This window comes from Solanum pennellii, chromosome 2, assembly GCF_001406875.1.
Source record: "Solanum pennellii chromosome 2, SPENNV200".
In the NCBI taxonomy this organism is placed as follows: Eukaryota; Viridiplantae; Streptophyta; class Magnoliopsida; order Solanales; family Solanaceae; genus Solanum; species Solanum pennellii.
This window is the reverse complement of record NC_028638.1, coordinates 58650306-58671945: the sequence shown is the minus strand read 5'-3', so window position 1 is coordinate 58671945 and position 21640 is coordinate 58650306. Positions and strand designations below refer to the sequence as shown.

At 33.1% G+C, this 21640-nt stretch overlaps 2 protein-coding genes across 23 annotated transcripts; one reads left to right on the top strand and one right to left on the bottom strand.

Moving 5' to 3' along the window:
- Positions 1-891: 891 nt before the first annotated feature.
- LOC107008765 (nuclear pore complex protein NUP98A-like) lies at positions 892-8345 on the bottom strand. Of its 7 annotated transcripts, none has more exons than XM_015207924.2 (12): positions 8189-8345; positions 7278-7550; positions 6855-7076; positions 4803-5084; positions 4339-4578; positions 3649-4247; positions 3402-3489; positions 3241-3304; positions 2873-3008; positions 2356-2472; positions 2010-2145; positions 892-1591 (listed from the first exon to the last, which is right to left on the bottom strand). In XM_015207924.2, the coding sequence occupies exons 1-12, from the start codon at positions 8217-8219 to the stop codon at positions 1047-1049; spliced, it is 2733 nt and encodes a 910-aa protein (XP_015063410.1). In that variant the 5' UTR covers positions 8220-8345; the 3' UTR covers positions 892-1046. The 7 variants fall into 7 exon arrangements, with proteins under 7 accessions (XP_015063410.1, XP_015063411.1, XP_027770647.1 ...); XM_015207925.2 differs by having other exon boundaries at positions 4339-4560; positions 8189-8344; XM_027914846.1 differs by having other exon boundaries at positions 7278-7538; positions 8189-8339.
- Positions 8346-11382: 3037 nt separating this feature from the next.
- On the top strand, positions 11383-20206 carry LOC107011922 (PI-PLC X domain-containing protein At5g67130-like). 16 transcript variants are annotated; one of them, XM_027914683.1, is made up of 17 exons: positions 11383-11695; positions 12166-12205; positions 12455-13082; positions 13182-13279; positions 13541-14153; positions 14268-14359; positions 14439-14575; positions 15603-15666; positions 16011-16534; positions 17228-17308; positions 17417-17536; positions 17640-17777; positions 18395-18493; positions 18602-18905; positions 19272-19495; positions 19575-19661; positions 19802-20206. In XM_027914683.1, the coding sequence occupies exons 9-17, from the start codon at positions 16472-16474 to the stop codon at positions 19976-19978; spliced, it is 1293 nt and encodes a 430-aa protein (XP_027770484.1). In that variant the 5' UTR covers positions 11383-11695; positions 12166-12205; positions 12455-13082; positions 13182-13279; positions 13541-14153; positions 14268-14359; positions 14439-14575; positions 15603-15666; positions 16011-16471; the 3' UTR covers positions 19979-20206. The 16 variants fall into 16 exon arrangements, with proteins under 16 accessions (XP_027770484.1, XP_027770481.1, XP_027770487.1 ...); XM_027914680.1 differs by having other exon boundaries at positions 11383-11813; XM_027914686.1 differs by having other exon boundaries at positions 11383-13082; positions 13541-13612; positions 13707-13836; positions 14098-14153.
- Positions 20207-21640: the final 1434 nt, after the last annotated feature.

Sequence of the window (21640 nt, the reverse complement as noted above, 5' to 3'; positions counted from 1 at the left end):
CAATTAAATGACAACATTTGTCATTTGTGTCAAAAATAATTTTAAAATAATAGATATTGAGTAAAAATAAAAACTGACTAATAAATTAATGACACGTGATATTTTCCCCAAATAAAATTAAAATAAAATCAAGCCAACTAAAAGTTTGTGCTCAGTTAAGTGTCTAAGTGAAAGTTTGTGTCAAATTTAAGGGGTCACCAATGGGTTACGCCTTAAATTAATGGCTGGTAAATTAGTAATTTTTATGTGCATGATTAGCATATATAATATGTACATTTTATTCATTATATGGTTATAATGATATGAATAGTGTCAAATAAACTGGATAAATTTAGAGTTTAAATTTAATCGATTTAATGTCATGATTTTTTTTTTTTTAAAAGATTGAGTTTAATTTCAATATTTATAATATTTTTAAAAATGTTGTCAAACGTTATTTTTTTTAGTATTGCAAGAATCGACGAAATTATTATTTATTATTTTTATTTTGACTATCTTTACTATTAGTATTTTTTCTTTTCGGATATTCTTATCATAGCTTATTTATTTTTATTTAAAAAAAAAACTATTTCGAATATTAGTTTTCTTTAAGAGTGTGTTTGGTATGAAGGAAAACATATATTTGGTTGGCATAAAAGTTTTGGAAAATGTTTTCCAAATCAACTCATTTTCCTCAAAATTAAGAAAAATGATTTTTCCTTCAAAAATTACGAAAAACATTTTCCAAAACTCTCTTCCAATTTCAAATTACATTTTTCTTTTGGAAAAAAAAAACAATTTTAAAAAAATATTTTCGATTTCAAAATTTGATTTAATTAGAACTATTTACCCACAAACAAGTGAAAAAGGAAAAGAATAATTTGAGATAAAAGCAGAAAACATTGAAAGAGATACACAAAATGAGTAAACTTAGAATGAAATCCAGTGATAACAACTTGGCCGACTGGGAACAAAAGTGCGTAAAAGAGTGGGACAAAATCAAAGTGAGCTAATTCTAAAAATATATGATCTTAAAATTCAAACATTTGGTTATGCCACAAAATCAATTAGAAGTGTGATACCCTAAATTTCCACTGCCCTTCCACTGGATCATAAGAAACAAATTCTGCATCTTGTTCTACTGCTTTCTTAATAAGCATATCTTTGTACTTGTTGACCATTGGTCCGTCTCTGTACTCCTTCCCACTTGATTTGTTGATGCATTTGACATTGAGGAGAGTTATCTCAGCTGGTTTGTTGAGGCCTTTGCCAACTGGGGGTTTCTTGCTCTCATCCATATAGATGATCACCTCGCGATGGTTGAAACGAACAGCAGAATCAAGATCAAGCTTCCGAATATCTGTTTCTCCCAAGAACTTGATGCTTCCATACCCATGTCTTCCTACCACAAAGTCCTTCACGTGCCAACAAAAACCAGCTTCTTCCTTCTCCTTTGACAGCAACTCCTCTATAGGAGGAACTGTGTAGTAATCAGCACGTTGAAGCTTTGGCATTATGCCATCCACATCCTTATCATCGCCACAATTATCATGATGCGTCTCTTCAGACTGTAACTTGAGCTTATGAAGAACTTTGTCTCCATCATGCATCCCTACATTTTAAACAGAAAAAGAAAATATTACACAATTAAATAGGCAAACTTGGTTAATTTGGCTCTTAATTCTTAGAACTTGTAAAATAGCAAAAAAGTCAAGTTGTATACCCTTGGATATTATCAAATAGATAACAAATGATAATTTTCTAGTGTCTAAAATCCTGTAAACGAATCACCAATCAGTATAATTCGTTTTAATTTTGAACTATTAGAGATTCCAGGCTTTGAGCTTTAAGGAAATGGGATCTTGATGGAGCAGACATAAAATGGCAAGTACCTGATATTTATGTAATCCACAAACTAAAACATTGCAGTAACTATGATAATTGACTTATGCATCTTTTAGAATCCAGTTGAACCAATCAATGAAAGGAAGGCATGCATGCATATGTTCATAAAAAAAAAGAAAGCTTACTGTCCATAGATGTATCAGCCCCTTGTGGAGATTCTGTGGTAGGACGAACCCAGTCCCTTGGGTTTTCCCTTGGAATGATGATGACTTCTGTCTTTAGTACACCAGTAGCGTTTTCTTTATCCATGAAAAAGGGTACCTACATAGACAAATATTATAGTCCTGTTAGATTTGCCAGTGTTTTTACTTGGATTAGAGGAAAATATGGACTTTGTCCTGTATTTTTTCACCGAAAGGATACCCATACTTGCAAATATTTCCATATGATTGCAACTTTAAATTTTGGTCCATCAACCAAAGGATGGCCACGAACTACTAAACAAGTCTCACATAAAATTATACTTCTCACCTTTGGTTTATCACTTGTAGGTTTGTATTTCTGAGGTGGCAACCTATGATGACTTAGAGATGAATGTCGAATTATCAACGAAGATCTTCGTCTGACCGGAGCAGGGTTGTCAGAAACCTGCAAGCAACAAAAGGATAATTTTTCATAATAGCTGACAACTGTTCTTTTCACCTTAAGCATAACCAATATAGTGAAGCTAATAAAAATATAAGCATGCCTGATACTTTGAAGAGTTCTGTTTGGAATTTGAACAATTATACTGATATTTATATCTGATTGGAGAAATACTGGAATTTATTTAGTATAAAGCAAAGGCCAGCAACTAGATGCAGTTACATCTACCTTGACATGAAAGCATAAATATACAACATTATGAAGGTGACAAATAAATCTGTCTTTCAAGGTGCATAACATTATAACAATAGTAACGAGGCATCCCAGATTCTTGGTTTGAGAACAATGAACACATCCAGGAGCAACATTAATTATAATTACTGTTCAGAAATGTGAAACTTACAGGTAAACTAGAAATTCCATATTGAATGGATGTTTCCAAATACGGGTGCTCAAGTGAGATTTGGTCCGGAGGTTGTGTTTCAGCAGGAGGCATATTTGGTGATGGCTTGACTTCCACGATTACCGGAAAGTAAGACCTGAAAATATGTTAAGATATAGCTGGTGCATGAGAAAGTACCAAAAGAAAGATGCAAGAAAAAGAAGAGACACAGGAAGAATAAAACGATCAGACTAAAACGAGAGGACTGTGCAGTAATAACTGAGGCAGCATAAATAAATAAAATGTGAGGAAAGTCTAGAAGTCAAATTTAGGCAACTAATAACACATGAAGTAAAGTAAAAGAACAGATAGTTAAGTTTGATACTCACTGTTGGCCATTCATACTTGGCTGCTGACCAACTCCTTGTCCAATTTCTGAGCAACTAGCACCATCTTACAGGAAACAGGTGCCAGGAGGATTAGTTACATTGATTACAATCCAACATACTATCGACATCAAAAAGAGCAAAACATACTGCAGTAAGTGTACCTGTTGTTGGGTGAGAAGTGTTGGTTATTGGCAGTGTTGTTCCAACTTTAGGAGTTATTTCTGGCTGCAGAGGACCAAGGAACAGAGGCTGCAAGAGTAGGCAACAACTTAGATGTACAACACCGCAATAGAAATGTTTCACCGATTTTATAGACCACGAGGTGCCTTTTATATTATTTATGACAGAAAGCAAATGGCAGAGATATATAAATGAGATCTAATTGCATATACGTTCAGAAACACTTACAGTATTTTGATTCGCAGCAAGTGGAGTGCTTGAAACATTAGAAAGTCCTGCTGGAGTAGGCTGTGACTGCTTTAGGCAGTTGCAGCATAACGTGGATTGTGAAGCGCCTCCTGTAGTTAAAACAGGAGTGGGAGAAAAAGAGTTCTTCTGATAAAAATCAGGGCCTGATGGCTTAGTTAACGAAGGATATGTGGAAGGTGAGACTGAACATGGAGATAGAGGGGCAGATGTTGATAAAGACAATGGGTTCCTTAATGGAGTAGTGGAGGCAGTGGAAGAACTGGAAGCTGGTTTAAAAGGTGCAAACTGATTTGAATTGTTCCACGGAGAGAAGGAAACATCTGAGGCAGTAGACTCCACTCTATTTCTAGTGCCACAAGAGTTCAACAATGATGGGTTTGGGGGAAATATATGGGAAGAATATTTTGATAGAGAGTCAACTCCTGCTCTTTCCACTGTAAATGTACTTGGAAAATGGGAATAAAAAGGTTGATCAACAGTTGATTGGTTTAATACTGGTGATATGAAAGGCCTCGTGTTGTTGATGAGACCAAATCCCTGTGCGGTGGAAACACTAAATGAAGAACCACATTCCTGACCTGCAAATTCACCCATGAAGAATAAAAATGTTAATGAAATACAAGGTAGATTTCTTTGTTATCTACAGATAAGAGAAAAAGTTAAGGATACCTTTATCACCTAACTGGTAGTCCTCAAACCTCAACTCCTCCTGACTTTTATCTTGATAAGTCTGCATTCCACAAATGGATTGAATTCGTCCACCAAAGAGACATGTGCTATCTATATCTGGAGCTGCAATGTATGATGTTGTTCTACTTCCTTTCTGGTTAATACCAAATGCGGACTTTCCAAAACCAGAGCTCTGGAGCAAAGGTGTTGTACTTTCTTTTCCTGCTTTGCAAGTTTGATCTAAGATTGAACACTCAGGAAATTCAAAAATATAAAGTAGGAATAAATGGTACTTAGTAATATATAACAAAAGATCAACATTGATTTCAGATCAATTTAGAGCATATAATAATGCACAGTATATGAATATATCAATCGGATCATCTAGATTACAGAACAAAACTCTCCCTTAAACTGTTGAATAATCTGCTCCAACACATGATAAAATGGACAATAAAGCAAACCTTTGATCCCTGACATGGATATTGCTGGTTGGCCAAAGGAATAGGAATTAAAACTTGGGGTGCCAAAGTGTGAGTTGCTTGAAACACCAAATGAAGTAGCTTGTAAAGATCCAAATTCGGAGAAGCCTGAGGCATTGGCATCCCTGGACCAAAACAGAGGTTCATTGGTCACACTGTTAACGTCATATTTCTTTCCAAATGTTTGTGAAAAGGATGAGCCCGGAAATATAAGTTGTGTTTGACCAGATGTAGCATTCGTTGCTGCATTAAAAGCTAACGTTCCTGCAGTTAGAAAAGCAGATTGAATTGATTTGCTAATGACTAATTAAATACAACTACAAGGCATCAATAGCTGGCACAAGATTGGTTCCAGAAATAGTTAACAATAGCATTACCCACCATAAGAAATCCCACTGAGATATTGCAGTTATTACTAACATTTTTGGAGAAGAGTACAGCTCAATGTGCATAGCTACTTTCACAAGGAGAAGATTTAGCTTTTCGACCATTTCCAAAGCCGCTTCGCTGCTCTAGAAAAGTAAATATGATATCCCTCCTTTCATGAAAATAGCAGTATAAGTGTAACATATATATAATGCCATTCCTTACCTGGGCCACAGGCAAGAAAGAAAGATGTACTTAATCCATTCGCAGAGAAATGATGGGAATAACATACTCAAATAGTGTCTGTAGATCATTCCTGTGTGGGTTCCCTTGTCATAAAAAAAGAAGAAGTGAAGACGAGTTCTAACTTGTCTGTGCATCCCTGGGTCCTAGTTCTCCGTGAACTTCTATTTTGTCATGTTTAGAGGAGGATTACTTGGTTAACTGACATGTTGTACCCTAGTAGTTGTGATCTCTGCAATCTCTTCCCTATTTTGCTATTTCACTTGTCAGATGAAGTAGATCACATTCTTTTAGCACTCTAATAAATTAATGTTCTGAAATAAAGCATGTTATTAGTGCTGCAACATTACTCGGTAAGTTGAGCCTAGCATCACAAATTCACAGCAACCCACCTCTTGTCGCTGTGACTTAGTTCTTTCAGACGCCTCTCAATTGAGCTTAAATTGAATATGGGGACAGTTTATTTTAGCACCGTTTTTCAGATTTATAGGGTTGTATAAACTCCTCATGCATCGGACAACTTCCTAATTCTGTTCTCCTGCTTTGGTATTCTTTGGCCATTGTTCCTACTCATGTGCTCTCATTTTTTATGTACTGAAAACAGTCAGCCTGATTGAATCACTCACTTTTACCTTTTTGCATTTTGACTGTGACTTCATACGAAGTTCCATATTTCAATTTCTGCTCTTTCCCTCTTTGTTTTATTTGATCGGTAAGTATTGTTCTCTCTTTTAGCCTTTTCATTATCATTAAAAATAAATCAAACAAAGCATTTTTTTAAAATCACCTATGCTCCAAAGATGCATGTACAATGTGAAGTTAAGGTTACTCCTGGTTATAAAAAAACTGTAGATTATTCTTGGTCAAGCCTACAACTATCAAATATCAATTGGAGTTGTCATATGTATCCTGTTGATGTCTCCAGTTCTAGATGCACCTAATCAAATGACTAAAACCAAATAAACAATGTGCTGATTGAATCATTCAAAAGATGGACATGCATGTGAGCCAGGTACATTTTAAGCTCATTACCAGTATGGACATTCATTATAAAAGATTACTCCTCTTCCATAGGCAAAAAAATATTCCTGCCTTCTCCACCAGGTGAAATCATCTCTAAAATGCAGCCAAACAGCCATATAAATTCAAATGCCCAGATTTTTGAATTTATCTTTCGTATTGCGTAACCTGGGGAAGAATGAAATATTAGACAAGTTCATTTTCTCAGGTGGGAGGAGGACAACCTTTTTAAATTACCTCATGGAGATACCAATAGGCTAAATGGTCTTTCTTCTGAGTGTATTTGGACAGAGACCAAAGAATTTGTTTGAAATTAACTTAATTGCAGGAAGTTATGCACATATAAAGGTAGCAATAATATATTTGAAGAAGCTTAATCTGAATCACATAAGAGAACAAGTATACCTTTATCACCTAACTGGTAGTCCTCAAACCTCAACTCCTCTTGGCTTTTATCTTTATAAGCCTGCATTCCACAAATGGATTGAAATTTTCCACCACTGGGTCCTGTGATATTGTTCTCTGGAGTTGCAATATATGATGCTATTCTACTTCCTTTCTGATTAATGCCAAATGCTGACTTCCCAAAACCAGAGCTCTTGAAAAAAGGTGGTGTACTTTCTTTTCCTGGATTGCAAATGTAATCAAAATTGAACACTTAAAATATCCAAAAATATGAAGTAGAAATAAATAGTACTCAGTAGTATTTAAAAAAGCTCAGCAGGGATTTCAGACCAACACAGACCATATAGATAACAGAACAAAATTCTCCCTCAAAATATTGATTAATCTGCTCCAATACATGAGAAAATGGACAATAGAGTTCACCTTTGCTCCCTGACATAAATATTGCCGGTTGGCCAAAGGAGTATGAATCAAGTCTTGCGGTGCGACAGTGTGAGTTGCTTGAAACACCAAATGCAGGAGCTCTTGGATATCCAAATATGGAGGAGTCCGAGACATTGACATCCCTAGACCCCACCAAAGGTTCATTGGTCACACTATTAAAGTCATATTTCTTTCCAAATATCGGTAAAGTGGACGAATTCGTAGATGCGTTTTGTGTTTGACCAGATGTAGCATTCGTTGCTGCATTGAAGTCTTAACGGTACTTCAGTTAGGTAAGCAGATTGGATTGATTTTCTAATCACTAACTAAAGACAACTACATGCATGAATATCTGGCACAATATCTGTTCCAGAAATTGTAAGCAATACACTACCCACCCACCATACAAAATCCCATTGAGATATTACAGTTATTACTAACATTTTATATTTTTAGAAGAGTACAGCTCAATAAGCATAGCTACTTCCACAAGGAGCAGATTAAACTTTAGACCAATTCCAAAGCCGCCTTACTTCTCTAGAAGAGTAAATATGATATCTCTACTTTCATGAAATCGAAAGTATTAAGTGTAGCATCTATATATGTCAATCCTCACTTGTGTATGTCATTCCCAATTTCCATGCAATAGCCTATGTGGTCTTTCTTCTTAGCATATTTGGACAGAGATTATAGAGCATTGCATGTAAAATATAGTTTATAAGAATCATGATATATATAAGTAAGCTTTTTTATCTTTTCTTATACTACTATGTTGCTCTTTTCTTGGATCCCAGTTACATTGATTTGATTTCAACTACATTATGCTTTAGTAATCAAGAAAATTCAGTAAAAAAACCATAAAAAAACAGAACACAATGCATCAAAAGCATAAAGAATGAAGTTCAACTTACTTGAAGCGGTGTTTCCCAAAAATATCGACATGGAAGAGAACTTTTTTGATTGTCAATTTAGTGGAATGGTGGTATTATATAGAGAAGAAGAGAGTTCGGTTGCATAATCTCTACGCACACTCAAACCGCAAGCGTGTTGCTTACGGTTTAAGCTAATGGATTTTCCAAATTTTCTCTAATTTAATAAAGTCTTTCTCGTTTATAATATAGGACTAAAAATACCTGTTTTTCTTTTTCCTAATTTTTTTTCTTTAATTTGATGAAGATTAATTAGTAAAAGTAAATTACAGTAGCTCTAAATTAATATTCAATAAATTATTAAATTCTTTAAGATAAATACTATTTTTTGATCTTGATTTGGGGCACCGTAAAAAACATTAATTTTGATAAGATTTTATATTTTTCAAAGACTTCATACAAATATATAGTCTCGTACTTTTATTAATATTATAAATTAATAATTTTTTAAAAAATTAAAAAACATCTAAGATAATTTAGTGAAATGTGATTTTAGTTTTTTTAAAAAAAAATTACATATAATTGAAGTTATCTCCAACTTTTCTTATTACATCTACAAAAAAATATAATGTTGTCTTCTCGAACTGCACAAAAAATTATGAAGAGTCTAGATATAATAAGTGACATTATTATGTGTAACTGGTTTCAAAGGAAATGTAATATGGTCTTCAATCACACCAATAATATTATTTTTTTCTATAATATCCATAATTTCTTTTAAGTTTCTGCCTCTTAATATATATTATTTTATTTTTAATCAAGTAATCCAATAGGCTATGATCGTTAATTATGGGCTCGAATTCATGAATATCGTTTTTACAAATGTATTTGTTTAAATTCCTGAAAACTTCATTAAATTTCAAAAATACTCTCCAAATTAATAAATATTAATTTATTGATTAAATTATATTTTTATAAAATTATTTTATGATTGCAATAATATTAATTTATAGAAATTCTATTATATGCTCTATTAATTTAGAGATTCTATTATATGCCCTTTGAAAAATTAAGTTTCACTTATTTATATTTAAAAATAATGAAATTTACAAGGTGAGTAAGAAGTTGCAACCTTCAATAGATAATAGATAATTCTTTTAGTGGGGAAGAACAAAAACTAATTACATTGTTAAAATTAATTTATTATTTTCTAACTTCTTTTTTACCGCTTCCAAAAAAAGAGTATTACTAATGTGGTGGTTTCAGAAAATACAGCACAGAAAGAAGGTTATAAAAATAATTTAAACACCTAAACTAACAATAACTTCTACAGAAAATGTTTTTCATGTAATATAGTACTGTATAAGTTAATCTAAAAGATGAAACACAAACAAATATTCGTTTTTTCAGCCAATGAGATTGTACATGTGATGTTGAACTCGTCCCTTGGGCCTGTTACTCTCTTTTGGAACAATTAATGTTTTTTCTAAAAAGAAAAATTGCCACAAAATCTATAAATGATTTTTCTTAAAAAATAAAAAATTATGGTTTAAATCCTAAAAATAAGTTTAATAAAGTAGATATTAGTGTAATTTAAATCATCTCATCAATAGTAGAATGAAAATTTAAAGTAAAACTATTGTTTTATTTATTTTTTAATTTTGACTTGATACAAAGTTTAAAAAATAAAAAATATATATTTGTGAATCTAATAATTTTAAATTAAAAATATATTAAAATGTATCAAAACATCTTTTAATCACGTGACTTAAGCATGTCAAGTAAAAAATTAAAAATTTTAAAATTATAAGTAAAAATAATAGTTTTTTAAAAAGAAGCTAAAAAATCTAATAATAAATAAAATAGTCTGTCAAATGTCATATAAAAATATAATTCATATGATATAATTTGTCAAGTGTCATACAAATTGTAGACTATCGATTATAACTTATCTTAACAAAGTTATGCACTCTAAAAACTAATAGTGATTTAACTATACATAAAGTAATATTAATTATATATAAAATATACACTAATTACTTAATTTTGATCAACTCAAAACAATTTCAAATTCAAATTAAAAATGGAAAGAAAATAAAAGACAAACGAGGGAGGAGGAGGAATAATGCATAAGAAAAAGATAAGGACAACTTTCACGTATAGCAAATAAAAAAATCATATTTGTATGTTGTATCAAAGTTTACATAATTGCGCTCCATAGCAAACATTGAAACTGTATAATTTGCTATACATATACAGTTAAAGCAAATTGTATAAAACGAAATGTATAAAACAAGAAAGAAAAAGATACTTGGGCAGAAAATTGTATAAAAACGAAATGTAATAAACGAATTGTATTATTATAAGTGTATAGAACGATTATATACAATTTAAATTTGTATAAAATGAGAAAGAGAGAAAGACAAAAGAGACTTGACAAGGAATATACAATTGAATCGAATTGTATAAAACGAAAAAGAGAGAAATTAGATACAATTTGAAAATTGTATAAAACGAGAAAGAGAGAAAGGCAAAAGAAACTGGGTAGGGAAGTATTTTTGTTGTATAATTATAAGCGTGCATGTGTATATACAATTTTTCTCACGCTTTATACAAACAGAAACACAATTTATACATTTCACTTCTGTTTGTATAAGTGAGAAAGGCGAGGGTGGCGAGCGAGATTTGGGAGAGTGGCGAGCGAGATCTGGAAGAGGGGAGAGAGGGAAATAAAAATTTATATATTTATACAATTTTCTCTGCTTTATACAATTAGAAACAATTTTTATACACTTGTGTTTGCATAAAAAGTGAGGAAGCGAGCGAGAGACTGGAGGAGAGTTGCGAGCGAGATATTTGAGAGAGAGGCGCCTAACAATTTTTTGCAAACGTTTGCTATGGAGCACAATTAAATCAAACCCTGACTACTCCATTTATTTTAGGTTATTAGTTTGCTATTATATATATTTTTTCCAAATGATAAACGTGTTGGGCTGATATTTGTATAATTTACCTTAATTTATTTTTATTTAAGTTGTAAGTATAATTTATATTTAATTATAATTAAGAATTTAAAAGAAAAAAGTCTTTATTTATGGATCAGCCTAATTCATTTTTTTTCTTTTTGGAATTTAAAAAATTAGAGGCTATCTATATTTTTTTACGCCTGTATTATTTTTTTTTTCTGCGTGTTTTAACTAGTTTGAAATCTTTCTGCATTATAAAACAAGCCCACCCTGCCCATTTTAAAAGAAACCACCGTCATTTACACTCACCGGCAGTTCGGCTCTCAGCTCTCAACTTTCCGATGATAATGTCGATCAAAACCCTTTTAACTCTTCGATGACGATGTCGATCGAAACCACTAAATCGATTTTCCTGTCTTAGTACTTCGGCAGTTCGGCTCTCAACTCTCCGATGACGATGTCGATCAAAACCCTTTTAACTCTCCGATGACGATGTCCGTCGAAACCCCTAAATCGATTTTCCCGGCGATCAATCTATTGGTGTTCTTTCCATTATCTACTAGAGTACTAGAGTAGAATTCTTGTATGCATTCTACCCTTCTTTTTTTACAAAAATCAAGAAGTTGGTATCAAAAAAAGAAACCCTAAACTAATTTTCCCGCGGTTCTTATCTGCTCAAGTAATAGTACTGGTCTTCCCAGGTATTGTTCCACCCACTAATAAAGAGGTCTTCCCAGATATTCTTCCATCCACTAAAAACGAGAAGGAAAATTCTTGCGATTTTTTAGAAAAAAATTAAAGAATTGTTGGCTTTTTGTATTGACATTGATATTCTTGTAGACATATTTTAAGAAAATCAAGAATTCTTGCATGAATAATCTTAAAGAAAAATTCAAGTACTTGTCGGTATAGTTTAAGGAAATCAAAGAAAGGGTAGTTTTCAAGAATATGACGTTGCGAATATTAACGAAATTCAATAAATTCAAAAGAATTGTGTTGTCATTCTCTCAGCGGATGTTAAGGATGTTCAAGAATTTGTTTGAACTTTTTTAGGGAGTCAAAAGATGTACATGCGATGGGGAGTCAAAAGAAGGTAAAAGCATTCCTGTTATTTGTTGCTGACCTGAATAAGAGCTGAAGTTTTCTAGTGCATGTTTCAGTTAATTAGTTTCATTTCGTTCGCCCACTTTTCAAGATTGTCCCGGTCTGCGTTCTAATTATTGAAATTATTAGAGATCAAATTGTCTCTTTCTAAGTCTCGTAGGCTATATAGTTGCATCTTGCTTATGTTCAGATCTTGTAATAGAATTGTCATGCCTGACATATTTATTCAAATTTTCAGAATTTGCACGAACGATATCTCAAAGTTTCTTCGTTTATGGGACAAAATGGAGGGACTGCAGTCCAGAGATTACAATTGAGTACCTTAGCTATATCTCATATATTTTTGTGACTTCTTCTCTATTTTGTTAAGATGATGGTATTTTTTCTTTTCCAATATGAGTTGCAGAGCGGTACTGAACAGAGTATCTGAAGATTCAGGATTACTGTACTCAATGTAACTTTTGCGTCTTGCATATTTTTGGTGATTCATTGGTTCCTTATTCGACTGATAAAACCTGGAGGATGTCAAAGTTCTCCAACAGGCTGATAAGAAGTTAATTTCGACTGTGTCAAACACAACCCTTGTGATGTGCCATGCCAGATGATGATTAAAATTGAGACTGTTCATGATGTGCCATTCATGCTAGTTAATTTGTCCTTGAGTGCTTGTTTGTGTTAATAATCAATGATGACAGAAAACATGAGCTACTAATTAATGTTCTTTTACATGGTGCATAACCTAGAGCAGTAAGGAGACTACATAATTCTCAAGAAGCTATCTTCTGGGAGCTTTCACAGCCGTCATTCCATAAGTATGATCAATCTTCCACCCCAAGTTGTGGGGACGGTGTATTTTCTGTTGAAAGGTTATGTTATCAAATTTCTTGGGAGCGTTAGGTCTCTTTCTGATATTATCTCAACTAATTATGTCAATAACTCACACGATCTGATGTTTATTTCTTCAGGCCAAATGTGAAAAGGAAACTTGTTAACATCTGGAATAGCAAATTAGAAGCTCAAGGGGGGAAATGCACAGGTCCACACGATGGGCAGTCAAAAGAAGGTAAACCATTCCTGTCATTTGTATCTGACCTAATAAGAGCTGAATTTTCCTAGTGCATGTTTCAGTTATTTAACTTCATTTCTTTCACCTATTTTTCAAGATTATCTTAAATTGCATTCTTACTAATCATGAAAGCATTAGAAATTACAATGTCTCTTTCTGAATCTCCTAGGCCACATAGTCTCTTTCAAATCCCATCTTGCTTATCTTTTGATCTTATAATAAAATTTTCTTGCCTGACCTCTTTTATCAATTTTTCAGAATTTGCACCAATAAAAACTCGAAGTTTCTTAGATTCTGGTATAAAATAGTGGGGACTCCCTAGAGATTACAGTTGAGTACTTTAGCTATATCTCGGATGTTTTTGCGACTTCTTCTCTATTTTGTTAAGATGATGGACTTCTATCTTTCCCAATATGAGATGCAGAGCGGTACTGGAGCAGATAATCTTAAGAATCAGGATACTATACTGAGTGTCACTTCTGGCGTGTTGCATTTCATTGGTTCCTGATACCATTGATAAAAACTGCCTTAAGGGTGCCAAAGTTCTCGAACAGGTTGATAAGAAGTTTATTCCGATTGTGGCAAGCACAGCACCTGCTATAATTGATCAGATATATTTTGTTATTGCATAGTCCATTATGGCCATTCTTGGTTTCTGAGTGCATGAACAAGTATATTCTGTAGTTACTTTTTTCAAACATGGTATCTTCATCACTATTAACAAATGATGATATAGGCTTATACAGGTAAAATTCCGTATAAGCCTATCTGATGCATGAGTCGACTGTTGTTTGCTAATAAGGAATTTCTCTTAGGATTTTTCTCTTTGCAGTCATTGTTGGTGATGTATTTTACAACGAACCAGTTCGAAGTAAGCAAATGCACTCCAAGTACTTTTAGTTTTCTCACAATTCAAATAAATGAAAATTACTGATTTACATACTTTACTTCTAAAATCTTTTGGTTTGCATATATAATCTGGAAGCCAAAAGAAGGTCTTGCATTCTCTGGAAGAGTCTCTGCTGAGAGTCACCCTTGTGCAACCAGTGTCTCCTTCAAAATTGCTGATATTGAAAGGTCCGATCCGTCTTTGTTACACTAGCTAGCTTAAAGATATTTTCTGTCTGGTTTCTTAGGTTTTGTTCATTGCATTCAGTGAGGATGACCTGCTTTGCACATGTACCTCTCATTCTCCATTGCCAAAATTGTCCAGTGGGTTTGGGATTCATCTGACCTCCCTTAACAAATTGAATGCAAGTGATGGTTCATTCAAGCTCTCAGGATACATTTCAGGTCCTGATTTTTACTCAATGAACGTCTAAAGGCCCAAATTGATGGATAAGAGATGTGATAAGTTATCTTTTCTACCATCTATTTCCCTAACAACCATATTTAATTTGCAGGTCCTTCAATATTTTTGTATCCACTTACTTCAGTATATTTTCCTATCCAAAGAAAAACGAAAAACTAATCTTTGGTTAACATTGTCTATATCAGATGCTTGTTTTTAACAGTGTTTTTGTTCTCCATGACCTTTGTAATGCACATATCAATTCAAGATTTGTTTCCAAAGGACCAATACATAAATTACTTGTTAACATAGTTATGAGTTTTGACAGTGCTTTTTGCATTGAGAAGCGAAGTAGATCTCAGATATATCCACTGTTTCCGTTGAACTTAAACTGTACCATATCTTTATATGATTCAACTTTGGAGCCTTCAAAGACCTTTGTGGAATTTAACTAATTTGTTTTTTAGTTACCTATTTTTTTTTAAAAAAAAGTTCAAGATGAATTTTTCTTGGGATTTTATGATTTAATTTGTTTTGGGTTGGGTTGGGAAAAGAATGCGAGGTTTGGATTTATTTTATTGAATTGAGTTAGTTTAGGTGTGGTTCTTGTTTGTTTTGTCTATTAGAGCATGTCACTTGTCCATTTTTGTTCCATGTTAGATGTTCAATCAAATTGCCTGAAATGATGTGTAGCATTTTACTCCCTTTGTTGGCACCATTGATACTGATTGTGTTATTCTCATAAGACTACTTTGATGTGTTTTACAGGAATTTCTTGTGGTAACTAAATGGTTCTTGATGTTACTTGTAGAGGCGAGATGTGGTTCTTGTTTGTTTGTCTATTGGAGCATGTCACTGGTTCATTTTTTTTCCATGTTAGATTTGCAATCAAATTGGCTGAAATGATGTGTAGCATTTTACTCTCTGTTGGCACCATTGATACTGATTGTGTTAATCTCATAAGGCTACTTTGATGTGTTATACAGGAGTTTCTTGTGGTAACTAAATGGTTCTTAATGTAACTTGTAGGATTGGCACCTCGTCCTTCTCTTTATTGAGGATACTGTCACGAATCTCTGAACTGTAAGTACCGGTGAGAGCACGCTCTATCGACATTTTTATGCAACATAACTTTGCATTCATAGTATTTGATGTTATTTGTACATGTGGCTTTGTCCACTCCACATTCCCTTTCCTGTTGGCTGCAGCCACCACCTGCTGCCCTAAAAGGGGGACCAATTGTGGAAAGGTTGGTTGGTGGAAGAAAGAGTTACTTGTGCATCAGATGGTGCAAATCATTTGAGTGTTACGCCATCGTGTAGTTTTATTACTTTCTTTTCTCTTAAGCTACTTGGATTTGGAAAACTTAGATAAGAAAATAGCTATTGAAGTATCCTCCTCATCTGATAGCTGTCCCATTCACTGCTCCCCTTCCAGATATTCTTGAGATCAGTTGAAGGCAGGTGTAGAGCTCGGAGTTGCAAAGCTACACTTGAACTTCTTTCCCTACTGCCAAAGAAACTGACTGGAGAGTGCTCTGTCAGAGAGATATTCAATCTTCTTCTGATATTCTGAAAAGCATGATCCTGGGTCCAGATTCCTCTGTCAGATTGAAAGTTCAAGTCAGTCAATTATGGATCTCTTGCTCATTGCACAGCCGGTGTAAACTGGAGATCTGTTGATGATGGAACATCTTTTGATATTGATGAAGATATATTAAGTTTGAAAAAGTGACTACAGTACTAAACGAAGTTGCCATGGAGATGGTGTTGAATTTAAAGCAGTTGATAATATTTACCAGATACTATATCAAAAGATTTTGAAAATTATCCAGGTGCAAAACTAAGGCATTGCAGTATCCAGAAAAATCTTCATTGACCAAGGACATCTTATGGATCATGAATAGTAGTTGGAGTAGTTCATTCCGAATTTATCATATTAATAATTTTGACAATACTCAGGTAAGTTTTTTAGTCTTATTCGATAACCATAGCATACTATAACAGGATTACTATTTTTATTACTTTGTGATTTTATTACTACGAATATTTTTCTTGTGAAATAAGTTGTTTGGACCGATTTTTAAGCAAATTATTTGCATCCATTGAAACATTACTATAACTTAATTTTAAAAAGGTGTGTACGGTAAATAAGAAAAAAAATAAAAATGTTAAGAGATTAAAAGAAAAAACACTCCAATTAGGCAAAATTCCCCATAGTAAAATTAACTTGTTTTAAAAATTGAAAATATTTTTATATTATTTAAGTTTAAAAAACAATACTTTTAGACCCTTATTTTCAAATTAAAAAAAAAATAATTATTGATGACTTTTGACTTATAACAATTCAAAATATAAATCCATGCAAACAGCCTCAACGGTTCGGTCAGCTATCTGTTTCCTATTGAAAGTAAAACAAACGTGTTTTTTTTTGTTTTTTTTTTTATATCCTAAAAAAAGGGGGGACAATAGACAAAACTTACTAATTTATAAAAACTGATTTAGGAGATTTTTGGAGAGAGAGAAGAACCTCAGAGCCTACATGATGAAGGCATGCAATCTCTTAATCTCAATTTCTTACTGCTAATTACTCTTAATTATCTCAAATTCTCATAATGAAAAAATCTTTGCATTTATTTATTTTCTATTTCGCAGGAGATCATCCGTCTACCTATGAAGTTTCTTATTCTCTGTATCACCGTTTCTATCTTATTCCAACACTGTTCTTGCCTAAAGGTAATTTATTGATTATGTTGTTCTTAAACATTAATTATCTTAATTAGATCTCACTTAAGATCGCATTCATGAATTTGTTATTTGTTTTGGATATTTGATTAATCACAGATTGGAGAAACTTGTACCGACAGTAATTGTGATGAAGGATTAGTGTGCTCTACTTGTCCTGCTAATGGCAATACCCGACCCAGATGTACTCGCATTCAACCCACTATTCCTACCACCAAGGTGAATTTCATATATTATAAGTCCAATTCTGATTATTTCATTTTTTTTTCTTTTTTCATTAATGGTATATTGAATTTTTTACTTTTATTTTTGTGATTGAAAGGTAAAAGGTTTGCCATTCAACAAGTATTCGTGGCTGACGACCCACAACTCCTTTGCAATTTCCGGGTCAACATCTGCAACTGGGTCTGATATTCTTGCTCCGACCAACCAGGAAGATTCGATTACTAATCAGCTCAAGGTGATTTTCTCTATTTTCTCTAATTATGAATTGAATATTTGAGGAATTTTAGTAGTTCAATTGATTGACTAGCTGAATTTAGCGTTCAAAAAGTTGCTGTGGAAGAAAAAAAGTTGAACAGCTGAATGTAATGGAATATCTAACTCTAAAAGATGAACTCTTTTAGGTAGGAGAGAGAAAAAAGTCAGATTAGATTGGTAATATATAATTGCAAAAAACTCATATTTTACTTTGCTTAGGACATAAGCATGTGCTTTCACCTAACGATCTTATCAAAATTGTCCACATGCTAATGTGCTAATTTAGTTCTCAGTGGAGTCTGTATATCAAAATTATGAGATAAAATTGCTACCTTTATTCCCCACTACTTTTTCTATGTAAAGATCTTTTGAGCCTTGAAAGAATTTGTTCTTGGAAAATTCAGAGCTGTGTGATTCAACTAACCTGAGAATTACTCCAGTAAAAAAGTAAAATATGCTATCGGTAAATATGTAGTGACCATTTCAGGAAGTACTCTGATTTTACTACTTTAACTTAAGCAGAGAAGTCATTAGCCTCTTAAGTCCTGATATTATTAAAGTGAAAACTCTGCTAAAGAAATTGATTGATGTCTGTAGAATGGCGTTCGAGGACTTATGCTTGATATGTATGATTTCAACAATGACATCTGGCTTTGTCACTCATTTGGTGGGAAGTGTTACAATGTTACATCATTTGTAAGTTTCCTAACACATACTGCTAGTTTTACTTGATTACCTGATTCGGTACTCATATAGCATTCTTGTTATTGCTGATTGGTGCAACTTACTTTCTGGATGATTCAGCAACCTGCAATCAATTCACTGAAAGAAATTCAAGGGTTCCTCGAAAAGAACCCATCAGAGGTCGTCACAATCTTCATTGAAGACTATGTCTCAACCCCAAAGGCCTTGAGCAAGGTTTTTAATGATTCTGGTCTTAATAAGTACTGGTTTCCAATTTCTCGTATGCCCAAAAAAGGAGAAGATTGGCCTACAGTGGATGACATGGTCAAGCAGAATCAACGTCTAGTAGTCTTCACCTCTAAATCATCAAAGGAGGCTTCTGATGGCATTGCTTATGAGTGGAGATACGTTGTAGAAAACCAATGTGAGTTAACAGCTTTTGTCTAATTTGATGCTTATGTTGCTTTCCGCTTTCCTGGTATGACATACTTAGTGAATCTAGAATTGTTTACATTCGCGATTTAATTAGCAGCTCCTATGAGATCAACTTATGTTGAATTGCATTTAATTTTCAAGTATTTGAAGAGGCAAATGCTTCAGAACTAGTCTAGGAGCCTTATGCCAATTGACATCGTTTTTTTGTTTCTGAATGACATAAGTTGGTCCTTGAGTAAATTTTCTTATATTTGCAAGTTGCAACTTCACTTGCTTATCTTTCTTACATTTGGTATCATCAGACATGGTTGGTCAAACTATTGATGACTTGACATGTTAACTGTATGTTCTGCAGATGGAAATGACGGGATGAAAGAAGGTTCTTGTCCAAGTCGTTCTGAATCATCTGCTTTGAGTACATCGGGAATCTCTTTGGTTCTGCAGAACTATTTTCCTGATAATCCCAACAAAACAGAATCTTGTTTGGATAATTCTGCTCCGCTAGTTACTATGACAAAGACTTGCTTTGAAGCAGCTGGCAAAAGGTGGCCTAATTTTATTGCTGTTGATTTTTATCAGGTATAGTCTCCACTTTTATTTTCTTTTGCTTAAATTGTCTCTTTTCACCATAAGAAAATTATGAATTTTATTGATGCAGCGAAGTGATGGTGGTGGAGCTCCAGAAGCTGTAGATCAAGCGAACGGCCAATTAACTTGTAACTGTAGCAGCATTGCCTATTGCAAGGTTTGCTAGCCTGCTTTGACGTTAACTGCTAAAATGAACATAACACCTCATTTGTCACTCCCCAGAATTGGATTCTCTTTATCATTATTCTAGTCGAATTTCTCCCAGGGAAAGATATATTGATTTTCTTTGATAAACAGGTAAATGGTACATCACGCAAATGCGAGGCACCAGTGTTGTCACCCCCACCACCAGCGCGAGTAGCATCTACAGGAACACCACAAGATAGCAACAATAAATCTTATTCAAACAGAAGTAAACCACTTCATTGGTTGATTTGCACAATTTTTGCCGCGATTCTTCTTATCCACGTATAATTCTGCATTCTCCAAAGTCTCTACTCAAATTTTCAGACCAGACACACTTCATAACACGGGAGCAGAATGACACGATCCTCCTTATCTTTTATTTATTTTTTATTTATCTTGTGTTTACTGGTTGAGTTTCTTCACTTATCGGAGATTGATTGATGTGTTTACAATTAAAATGTGTATAGACACATAATGGCACAATGAAATGAAACGGAAAATTGAATTGTTCAATCTTTTTTGTGTCTCTAATTAGGCGTTGCAGCTGGTGTTAGACTTTTCTCTGTCTAACTTCAGCAAAGTGGACGTGCACATCTGTCCTCCAACACTATGTGCACGATAAAATGAATTATGAAATTAAATATCCCAACGTTCACACGTATTTTATTTAATTATAATATATTTGGGATGTTTGGAATTCATTATTAATTCATCACGTTTGACATTTCACTTAAAAAATACTTCATCCGTCTATTTTTACTTGTCCTCTTAAAATTTAAATTATACAATAAAGAACAACTTTCACATATAGCAAACATAAAATTCGTATTTGTATGTTATAGCAAAGTTTGCAAAATTGCGTTCCATATCAAACATAATTATGTATAATTTGTTATACATATACAAAGAAACTAATTGTATAATTCGATATACATATACAAAAGAAAGCAATTGTATACAAATCAATTGTATAATTTGTGTATGCATGAAATGAGAAAGAGAGAAAGACAAAAGAAAATTGGGCAGGGGATATTTGTATTGTATAATTATAAGTGTATAGGACGAAGATATATGTATTTGCAAGTGTATATACAATATTCTCTCACTTTATACAAACAGAAATACAATTTATACATTTCGTTTCTGTTTGTATAAGCGATAAAGGCGAGGGTGACGAGCGAGATCTGGAATAGGGGAACTAATATATATACATATATATACAATTTTTCTCGCTTTATACAAACAGAAATACATTTTATACACTTGTGTTGGTGTAAAAGTGAGAGGGAGCGAGCGAGAGAGGGAGAGTGACGAACGAAATTTTGAGGGAGAGAGGTGACTAACAAACAATTTGCTACAGGGTACAATTAAACTAAAGTATGATTATAAAATTTAATTTTATTTATTAGTTTGTCATTATATATAATAGGGCAACTTTCACACATAGCAAACAAAAACTTTATATTTGTATGCTATAGCAAAGTTTGCATAATTACGCTCCATAGCAAACATAAAACTGTATAATTCGCTGGCCTAAATTGTATAATTCGCTGGCCTATTTCGCTGCAATTGTATAATTCGCTATCATATTTTTACTGCAATTGTATAATGCATAATTGTATAATTCGCTGCAATATTTGTATAAAATTTGCTTTGCATACAATTGAATCGAAGTAAAGTGTATGTATATTACATAATTATAAGTGTAGAGGAAGAAGATATATGTTTTTCTCTCGCTTTATACAAAAACAGAAACACAATTTATACACTTTTGTTGTATAAAGCGAGAGAAAATTGTATTTTACTGCAATTGTATAATTCGCAATTGTATAATTCGTTCGCCTTTTTCGCTGCAAATTTGCATTTGTCTACAATTGAATTGAAGTAAAATGTTTGTAAATTGTATAATAAGTGTATAACACGAAGATATATGTTTTTGCATGTGTATAT